The sequence below is a fragment of the Microtus ochrogaster genome, chromosome 1 (genome assembly GCF_000317375.1).
Source record: "Microtus ochrogaster isolate Prairie Vole_2 chromosome 1, MicOch1.0, whole genome shotgun sequence".
In the NCBI taxonomy this organism is placed as follows: Eukaryota; Metazoa; Chordata; class Mammalia; order Rodentia; family Cricetidae; genus Microtus; species Microtus ochrogaster.
This window is the reverse complement of record NC_022009.1, coordinates 52,333,111-52,344,030: the sequence shown is the minus strand read 5'-3', so window position 1 is coordinate 52,344,030 and position 10,920 is coordinate 52,333,111. Positions and strand designations below refer to the sequence as shown.

Here is a 10,920-nt window from a genome sequence, read left to right as displayed (position 1 = left end):
AGGACTGCAGTTACCTCTGGGTCACTGCTTACATTCAGCTCACTCTCTGTAAATCCTTCAAACTCTTCAGCATCTGAATCCGTGTCCTCTATGAAAATCTTCCTCAACTCTTCAGTAAGGTATTTGGAATGGAAGCACACATCCTGCTAAATTAAAAACACACAGTAAAGCGAGACATGGTGACACAGACCCAGTACTCTGGGAGGGTACTGGGATAGAGGCCGAGGCAGGATTCACACCCTGAACTACATGGTGAGACACTGTCTCAAAAATCAACTACCAAACACATTCACAAAGAGACAGGAAAAAAAACAGTGGTTGCTGGGCAGGACTTACTGTCGAATGGGCAAGACTTTCTATTGGGTCAGAATGTTCTGGAGTTTGGTAGCAGGGACAGCTGCAGACAATATACATTATGTTTAATGCTACTTAAAATGTTTACAATGACATATTATACAGGATGTGTATTTTACTACAACCACAATAAACAGCACACGTTTTCTAAACCTTACAGAAACAAAGACTTGCAAACAAGAAAATCTCAATCAGTATAGTGTCTTGGTCACTCCTGCCCTGAGAAGGAGTATTGGTGGAATTCAATCTTCTGGCCCAGCCACCAAAACCAGGCCTTCACAGAAACTTGTAGAAAGTGGACACCTACTTGCTAGCTTTCCTCCTTGTAGCTATCTGGATACTCTCCAGTGGATAAATTTACATCCCCTTCTAATACAATGGTGGGTTTCTCCACAGGAGGGTGCCAAGGCCCTTACACCCCTCACCCATGGCTAGAAATTGGACTTGCTCCATTCCGATGACACAAGCATGGGGGACCAATGGAAATCTCTACCCCTCTCACCCTGGGCTCCTCTCTTGCAAGACTGAGCAAAGGCATTTTCTAATAATGATTTTTATTTTCTTTGGAAATACTACAGAGAGGGAAAGAAGTCTAGTTCTCCTAAGTGTCTGAAAGAAAGACAGGAAGAACGGCAGACTCAAAAGGAGACCGCCATTTGGCTTCCTGCACGGTTAAAACACTGCACCAGAACTATGGTCCCTGTCCCAAAACGCAGCAAGGCAGTGAGTGACCCCTCCTAGCACCACGTTTGCTTGGCACTTCTTAGTTCATTGCTGCCTTTCTCTGGCTTTAATTATGCACTTCTTCAGACTCATATATCTTTGGGGGAAAAAAGATAAGATAGAAATATATAATAGCGGGAAAACTTACAGGTAGTACAGAAAGAAATGCCTACAGCTAGCGCTCTGAGCTTAAGAACGTCTCCTATAAATTATGGTTAATTGGAATGGGTTTGCTAAATTGCTTCCTTTGTTGTTAGCTGCAGCTACAAAAAAGAGAAAGAAAAGAAATAGTTCCTTCATGAGAAGTCAAACTGCGTTTAAGGGAGGGAGCCGGAGTCAGCTACAACACGGCGCAGGCTGATGCCCTTTCTCTCAGCTGGATAAAATGAACCACAGGGTGAGGGTCAGGGGCTGAAATTAATAGAAGAGCAAGCATGGGGCTAGAGAGGCCACAGTGGTTCAGAGGGCTCAATGTTTGAGCAGGGGATGCAGGTTCAGTTCCTAGCCCACATGGCGGCTTCGAACCACCTCTAGCTCCAGTGTAAGGGTTCACATACCTCTAGCAAGTGGCACATATATCCACGTTCAAATAAACACTCCTACACAAAAAATAAAAACCAATCAAAAGGAAGAAACCAGTGCAGCCTCGCCTGCTAAGGAGACCTGCCAAGCACCCAAGTGCGGGACACATCTGGAGAACCCTTGGGGGCTTTTCTCGTGCACTGATCTCAAAGCAGAAACTCAACAGATGCCCCAAATCCCATACAGAGCCTGCAAGAGAATAAGCCAAGCCTCAGAGCAGTGAGTTCCAACCTTCCTACCTTCCTGGCAGTTTCTACCCTAGGGAAGGTGACCGATCAGTCCCGACTGGATTAAAATGGCTTTGCTACAAGCTTACCGACTTCCACCTGGCTGTACAACTCTACACCACACGGCCTTCCTGCATGGTTGGGTAAAGGCTCACACAGCTCTTTGCTTTCTGAAAGTTGCTCATTATGTTGCCAAGGCAAGACCAAGGAACCAGTGTCCACTATGATTAACACTATAAGCAGAGGAAACAGCACAGTCAACTGTCATTCTAAAGCTCGTGTGACATGAACAAGGACTGGTCTGTGTACCAACTGTACCCAGTCAACACCCATGGGTGATGCAGAATGCTGCACGCTTGAAATGAGATCAAAGGGACAGCCTAACTAAAGGTCAGGGCCAGGGAAACTGAAAAGCACTGTGCAAGTGTGGTTTCTTATCTGAGGAGTCAGACAGGCTCACGAGTCCTCAGAGGCAGACATAAACATTCTATCACAGTAGGAAGGACCTGCAGACAGAAGGGAAGGCAGCCAGCATCTGTGTTGTGCACAAGAGGTAAGAGAAAGTGCCAGGGAGAAGTCGCCTGGACAGAGGTGGCCTGGACTTGGAACGGGACCTTGGCTGAGTCTTCCGTGTCCCTGGGCTCAGTCTCATCTGTATGCCACCAGCCCCTGGAGTCTGGAGTAGTGAGTATCTGTATAGAATGTGATTGTCACCCTCACAGCCAATAAAGGTTGCTAGAGAGGAGTCAGCCCTGGTGCCTGACAAAGCCAGATGCTACTATGGACATAACTGTCATAGCAGCAAAAACAACAGATGTCTATTCAGATGCCCACGTCACTGACCTGTAACATGATGGCTTAGGCACCACGCTCCTTCTCTACCTATGCACAGGGAGACTGGGGGTTCTGAATAAACTAACCTGAGCTCAGTCCTAAGAAGAGAAGGGGGTTTCACTTAAGGACCGGGGGTTTCACTTAAGGACCGAGTGTTAGGGCAGCTCCAAAGAGCAGAGAAATGAAGGAGTGTAAGGACAGGGAAGTTTCACCAACTCCTGGCACTGCTAGTGGGGACAGGAAACGAGGATACCCGGAGAAATGGGGCCCTCAGAAACAAGCTGGGGAGGAACTGTGCTAAGTTTTCAGCTGCCCTCGGGACAGGAGGGAGAAGCCAGGCTGCACATCAAGACCATCCCAATGAGGAAGTTCAAAACCCACCAACTATTTCAGAGAAAACAAGGGCCCTTGATGGCCTTCACTGGGAGAAAGGAATTGTACCTAATCCAAAAAAAAACTACCCCAAAGGTGCGAGACCAGGTCAGATAACAACCATCTTTGTACCGGGATTAAGAAACCAGTGTAGCGGTAGCAAGATAACTAGCCTCGGTGTGATCTGTGATTCCTTGAATTCTGCAAAGAAAAATAAGATCAAAGAGAAATGCAAGGTATGGCCTGCATCAAAAGACACCTCGTGTAAACAGAGAAAGGGACACCAAAGGAGGGTAAAGAAAGGGAGGTGGTGGCGCAGGCCTTTAATTCCAGCACTCAGGAAGTAGAATCAGGCAGGACATCTATGAGTTCAAGGCCAGCCTAGCCTACCTATAGAGTTCCCAGTCAGCCAGGAAGATACAGTGAGACTGGCTGAAAAAATGGGGGTGGGAAGGAGGGTGAGGACCACAAAGGCCAACATTGGCACTGACGAGAAGCATAAAGTATAAGGGTTCTGTTGTGATTCATCTGCTACTGTGGTGTAAATCTCTAGAGAGGATTAATAACTGTAAAAACTTGAAAAAAATAGCACATGGTACCAGTTGCAACTGATTTGCTTTGATGAGATCACAGAGTACCAAACTCTGGGGACAAATATCTTAACAAATTTTCACTCTGGGACATAAAGGGGGGGGGGAGGTCCAACAGGAGACTGGGAAGGGGAAGGAGGTGGCTAAGGGGTCAAAAGGCTGAGAGAAAGGAGAGTCAAATGTCAAGCAAGGACCAGAGAGGCCCGAGAGCCTGGCAGGCAGGACTGGTGTTAGTGGAGGTCATGGCGACGAGACAATGAAGATTCTTGAGTGTCGCATGACCTCGGGAGAGTATGTCATGGAAGCTGAATAATCCGACTGGTCATTGTCATGTAGGTGCATATAAAGCTCCAGGAATCTAGCTCTCAGAACTGTTAAATAACTCTGCCCAGGCTCCCAAAACAGGGTATCGGAGCCTTGTGAGGACCAGTACGTGGTACCTGTCTCGCAGCTCACTGCTGTGGGAGCATGGTAGCCCTTCCCTGCCAGCTGTGTGTGTGTGGGGGGGGGGGGGGATGAACACACACTTGCCACAGCAGACAGCTGGAGGAACAGAGAAAGTGGATTTACTCATGTGGCATCCCTTCATTGACAGACTGTTCATGGCCTCTCTTTAAAGCAACAAGCATGCTCTCACCTGCTTCTGGAGTGTGAAGATAAAATTCTGAAACATGGTACCCAGCAGCTGAGCACATTGCCTACTTATGGCTGTACTGAGGTGAAGGAGTGCCCAAACCCCGCCGCAGGCTTCTGTTGAAAAGAAAGACTCCTACCTGTTTCTCCAACTCCAAGGAGTCCAAACTATCACAGCTCTCTGACAGGTTTTCCATGGGAACGTCATCCTGGAAGCCCACAAAGTCTTCGTCATCACTGGGAGCATTGAAGATGTCAGCTACTTCTTTGGGGATCTGTTTTGGATTCAGAACAGAAAGATGAAATGGAGGCTGCTGGGCTCACTAAGGATGGAGCTGTGCTGCATCCTTTATCACAGCTGCTTGCAAGATTCCAGGAGCCCTGAGCTGAGGTCCCCTGGCAGATGAAAAGGAGACATAACCAAACCTGTTCCAGTTACGTGCACCTTACCTTCTGGATAACACAAGTCATCCTAAGACAGAAGCTACTCGGCCCTGAGAAGCCAAGGGGCCCCTAGAACTCATCCTTAAGTGGGTCCACTAGAAGATTCCAGGCAGGAAGCTTGGCTCAGTTATCACCCAGTGCTCCCCAGGTTTGGTTAGCCTGTGTTGGGTCACAGATAAACATTGACATGCCCAAACAGGGGCTTCCCCTTTTCCATACTTGAGGTCAGTCGGAGCAGCCGTAGAATAAACCGCACACCATTAGGGACAGTCACCCCCAGAGATTCGTGTCTGGTCTATCTAACAAGCACATGTCTGCTGAGATACATATGTGCACCGTTTCCTCCTACCTTATTAAAAACAGCAAGACTGGCTCTGACAGACTAGTCATCTGATATTATCTGTCTGCACATTTGTTCTTGCTGTTAATTCTTACTGCAGTTTGACTGTTTCCATCCTCAGAAAGTCCTTTCAAACAGCTAACCTAATCAGTGCTCCCACACTGCTTAAAGAAAGGGACAGAGAAAGTGATATGGCTGGACATAACAAAAATAAAAAACAAAGCCAGAGTCAGGAAGATAGGTGTCTTATGTTTTCTTTCACTTGTGGTCCCTAAATACTTTATAAATTATTTATATACGGCTTTAATTTATAACAGCTAACCTAATCAGTGCTCCCACACTGCTTAAAGAAAGGGACAGAGAAAGTGATATGGCTGGACATAACAAAAATAAAAAGAAGAGAAGTCAAACTGTCAAACACAGCTAATGGGAGCAGAGGGAGACCTCAAACTTCACGACACAACTCGTTGAGAGGTATTTACCACCCTTACCTTTCCAGACCTCTCTGGCGGCTGAGCTACCAGAATTTGCGCTCCAAAGAAATGCAGGCAATACTTCCGGAAGTCCACATAACAGCCACAGAGTGTGGGCCCTACAGCAGCACTCAGAGAGGCGTGATCCATCTATTTTAGCCTCTCCCCCTTTTAACCTCTTACCAACATTTATTTTAACAAATGATTACCAGAGGAAGACACCATATATGGGTTTGAAAGTCAGTGCAGGGAACGGATAGGCTTCAAGGCAGGAATGAACCCATACCTGGGCAGAGAAGCCACGTCTACCTCATGTCCCCTGCTTCCAGAGTTCTCATCTGTTCAGGGGCATTACCCACTGGGAATGAAAGAACACAGTAACCGCACCACACACAGCAAACGTGCACAGGGCTTGCCCTGACTGCCGAATTCTAACTAGGATTGAAGGAAGCTGCAAAGCTTGACCTTTTAGCTAAGGACATAGACAAACATTCTATGTGAGTCTCTGGGGTTGGCAGGCCCTACAGTTTAACATAAATCAGCAATAAATAGGTCAGATAGGGCCAGGATTAGTTCTCTGAGAGCACAGGCGAGGTGGCCTACACAGGCCCCCTGAGTCCCCTCTGGAAGTAAGCGCTGCACGACTGCCATCTTTTCCTAGGAAAGCTGTAGTCATTTGCCAAGGGCAATTTTTTCATTATTGGGCAGTATTTTTGTTGCTGTTATTTTCCTTCTCCGGTCCTTGCATTTCCTCTTCTTTCTGCTACATTCCAGTACTACTTCAGGCCCCGCCATGTATGCATGTGTGCCTGCCTGCGTAGTGTGGGAGCGAGACCGAGTGCCTTCCCCAACCTCTGTCTTTTTAAGACAGGGTCTCTCATCCAACCTAAAAACCAGTGCTCCCGCTGACCTAGCTGGCCAATGATCTTAGGAATCCTCCCGTCTCCACCTCTAAGCTGGGATTACAGGTACGAGCCACCACAATGCCTGGTCTTCACCGGGACTCCAGGGATCCAAGCCCAGGTCCTCATTCTCACGCAGCAAGCACTCCCAATGCGCCATCCCTGCAGCTTAGTCTCTCCTCTAAAGGCTTTTGTGTTTCCATGTTTATTCCCAGCTTCCACAAGCACACCGGGCTCAGGTCCTCCCGCAGGCAAGGGAGAGACACTGTCCCAAAGGAGCCATCTCTCCCTGGCCCCACGCTCTCTTTTACAGTATTTATATTTTTATTTCTCACCTTAGTCTTTCCTAACTTTTGGCAACAACTTTCTCATTATCAGGAACTTTTTAGGTTATTTTTTTCTAATCTCTCGATTTTCTTTTTTCCTTCATAATACTCCCCACTTCTGTTTCTTCTTTCTTTCAGTGAGCCTCTGCCCTGTGCTGCATTCCCATGCCCCCTCTATGTACGTCCTTCATTCACTACTTTCACTTTTCCCTACATAACATTAAACTTCATACCACTCTCCATCAGTTCTGACTGCTTCGGATGGGACAGAGTGGGCGACAGTGAACGTATTATAAGCAGAAGTCTCTCTTTCTCATTATTGCTGCTATGAGAGCCTGTTGTCTCCTGCGTGGTGCTGGGATAGGGACTTCACAGGGGACTGCTCACTCTAAAGATCCCCAGACAAAATTAGACAAGAAATCCACACCAATCCACTCACAAAGCACAACATGCAAACACACAAGCAACACAAACAACAAAGGAACATGACGCCTCCAAAAAGTTGTGACTCCCCAACCAGTGAATTCAAAGTCCTGTGGTATCAAAGTACAGATGACAAGCTCAAAAGTTCCCAACAAAGTGGCACTAACCTAAAAGACAATCTACACGGGCAAAGGAATGACATAAGCCAGTCCAGGCCCTGGGAAGGCAAATTGGAAACACGAGGGAATCAGTACCAGGGGCAAGAAAGCCAGCAGTGTGCACTAAAAATGGCAGTGTCATGAGAAAGGGCGAAGACATCTTGGAAAAAATAGAAAATTACAGCAATTAAAGAGTCAATGAATCAAAAACGACACAAAAGCAAAGGTTCAACCAAGCAGCAGACAGAAGACCTCGGATGGAGAATGAGGTAAAAGCTACACTCAGATATCAACTGCAGAAGATTAAATAAACAAGCATGATCCCAACATGAAAGAACTCTAGGATACAATCAATGGATGAGACCTAATTCTCCGTGCGCAAGGCCGAGACTTGGTATAGAATGCTTGTCTAGGACATGGAAGGCCCGAAGCTCAATTACCCACCCTCCACACATGGGGGGGTGGGATCCATCCATAGGGGAGAAAGAGGTAAAGGCATAGAAAATGGTTGATGAAATTAACAACATCAAAATTTCTAAATCCAGGGAAAGGGAATCCTTAACATTTAGAAATTTAAATTGAATAAGCCTAAAGATAAATCTTTCTACACATATCATACTCAGTATTTAAAACAACTAAGTAAACAGCCAGCATTAGAAGTTGCAGAGGATGGGGCCATCGACTCACCAGTAGCGTGCGCCACCACTGTCTGGCCCTAAGTAATCTTTCAATGAAACAAAGATAATCAAGGCAAGCACAAATTGACAGTTCATGACCAAGCTAACACTGCACTAAATGCTTAGAGGAATATCAAACACAGAAGACATTGTCAATCATGAGAACACAGAAAAGAATAAATTTCATGAGAACAGATGAACAAAGGACAGCTAAAAGAGAAATTATACCAAACATAGTAAACCGTGGGGGGGGGGGTTGGGGAAGAGAGCAAATCATAACCCAACCAAGGAGAAAGACAACTGACAACATTATGGGAATTAGCAAACCTCTCCCAATAAAATCTAAACAGAAACAGCCTTAACTCACAACTAAAAAGGTAACGTACTGGATGAGCAAGTTAAAAAATACGTTCCAAATGTCTCCAAGAAACACAAATCATTGGAAACAAACAACAAAACAAAATAAACAAAACACGATCTGAGAGTCAGATGACTTCTGTATTAAATGGACGAAAGCTGAAAATGATGTAGCATAACTATTGGTTTATCTGATAAAGGGGACTTCAAACCACAGAGAAGACAAAGGGAGCCACCACACCTTAACAACAGCCGCACAATTCATTAGGGTGTAACAACACTAGATATGCAGATGAACCACACGTCGGGCTGTGAATGTCCACATAGGAAAGGACACAATACAGACGACTCCCATCCCCTCCCATCTAGTAACGACAGGTTATCCCAACAGATGCTTCAGCTACACTGCGCCGGGGAGCAAACAGGTTAACAGACACCTGGAATGTCCCATCCAACAGATACAGAATATTCACTGCACACACAAAACCATCCCTAAAACAGAGCGCATTCGAGGCCACAAAGTCAATCTCAACAAATACAAATGTCTGAATTATGTCCTGTGCAGACTAAAATAATGTTACATAAACTCAAATATGTATATGACATCTACTCACAAAGTAGGCTCTTTGAAAGAAAAGAATTTTAAACAGGATTCGTGAACTCTGTGTTAAACTAACAACAACAAAGATCCAAATCAATAAGATCAAAGACAAAAAGGGGAAAAATTACAATAGATTTCAATAAAATTCAGGGGATCTTTAGAAAATATCTTTAAAAGTTGTAGTCTAAAAAAACTAGATAATGTAGAATTCTAGTAGATAAATCCATAGCTACATATGACCAGCCATTAGGAGGATAAAACCATTTAAACCCACACCACACAACAAACGAAACAGAGCAGTGAACGCTCAAGAGAAATCCTAGATCTGACTGACTTCTTAGAGATGGATCAACACCAATGCTCACCTTTCCCACAACAGGAGGCAAAGGAATATGACCAGACTCACTCTAAGAAGCCAACTGTATCTTGATAAGGACATACAGCAAACAGACCAATACACTTATTGAACATAGACACAATTCTCAATAAAATTCATGCAAACCAAATTCAAGAATAAGATATCAGCAAGTAGGGCGCTCATAGAGCACAGAGGGGAGCTTACTATTCTTTTACTAAATGGACACGGTATTAAACTGAATACACATCTCTGCCACTGCAGATTAGTGTAACTAGTCAATAAAGACTTCCACAACCTCAAAGTGTAGACAGTAACTTTCTGAGGCAGTGGTTCTCAACCTGTGGGTCACGACTCCTTTCGGGGTCACAGATCAAATATCCTGCTTTCAGATATTTACATTACAATTCACAATAGCAGCAAAATTACAGTTATGGAGTAAGACCAAAGCGTCGTAGCACTAGGGAGGTGGAAAAGCACTGGTCTAAGGCGTGCTCGGCCATAAACAGAACTGTCTACATCTGTATTAGTTCCTTCTGGGCTGCTGTGATAAGATACCAGGACCAAAAGTGACTTAAGAACAAAAATATTCACTTAGACTTACGGAAGAGTCCAAAATGGCAGGGGAGGCATGGCAGCAGGTAACCTGGGCAGGAAGCTAAGCAATCACAGCGTCAACCAAAGCACGAGGCAGAGAGACAGAACAGGAAGAGAGGTGAGGCTAAAAACTAGAATCTGTAAGAACTCCAAAAAGCCAAATTATCTAATCAATAAAAGCAGTAACGAACTGGATAGTTCTCAAAAGAGCAAATACAGAGAGCTGGGGATCTGAAGACCTGCTTAACTGTTAACATCCTTAGACAAGAAGGAAACGTGACCAGGTGGTGGTGGCGAGCGCCTTTAATCCCAGCACTCAAGAGGCAGAGGCAGGCGGATCTCTGTGAGTTCAAGGCCAACCTGGTCTACAAGAGTGAGTTCTAGAACAGGCTCCAAAGCCACAGAGAAACCCTGTCTCAAAACCACGCCCCACCCCCCTCAAAAGGAAAGGGAAGGGAGAAAGAAGGAAAGAAAGGTCAACTAAAACAGCTTTAAAATTCTGTCTTACGTCAGTCAGAAGGGCATCAAGAAAGCTGGAGAGGGTGTGGGCAAGAGGACTAACCCTTACTCATTGCTGGTGGGAATGCAATCTGCACAGCCACCATGGGAATCGGCATGGCGGGGCCTCAAAATCATAGAAATGGAGATAGCCCCTGGGTTTATACTCAGACCCCGCAGTCGGTGAACAATGCTATCACAGAGCCATTTACTGCTCACGGCAGGGACCTAGTGAGGAAGCCAGCCAACAGATGAGGTGAAATGTGGCTCAGACGTGAAGGAGTCCGCACACCTGTGGGGGAACACAGAGAACTGGGAATGACGCAATGGCAAACACGTTTTCTGTGGAATCTACATGCAAGTTCATATCTAGATACGCAGGACATGAAAGCAGAAATACAGCGAGATGAAAGGAAGAGGTCTAACTGGAGGAGAAATAAGAGAGGAGAGGAAG

General features: G+C 45.6%; 1 protein-coding gene across 4 annotated transcripts in view; it reads right to left on the bottom strand.

The window, feature by feature from the left end:
* Positions 1-10,920, bottom strand: part of Cdca7l (cell division cycle associated 7 like) — a 42,838-nt gene that overhangs the window by 12,727 nt on the left and 19,191 nt on the right. For 2 of the 4 annotated variants that reach the window (XM_013347095.2, XM_026781677.1), the window contains exons 2-3: positions 4,456-4,590; positions 15-146 (exon numbers count right to left, since the gene is read on the bottom strand). In XM_013347095.2, coding sequence (XP_013202549.1) covers positions 15-146; positions 4,456-4,590 — 267 coding nt within the window. The remainder of the gene's footprint in view (positions 1-14; positions 147-4,455; positions 4,591-10,920) is intronic. The other 2 variants (XM_026781684.1, XM_026781674.1) reach the window with 2 other exon arrangements.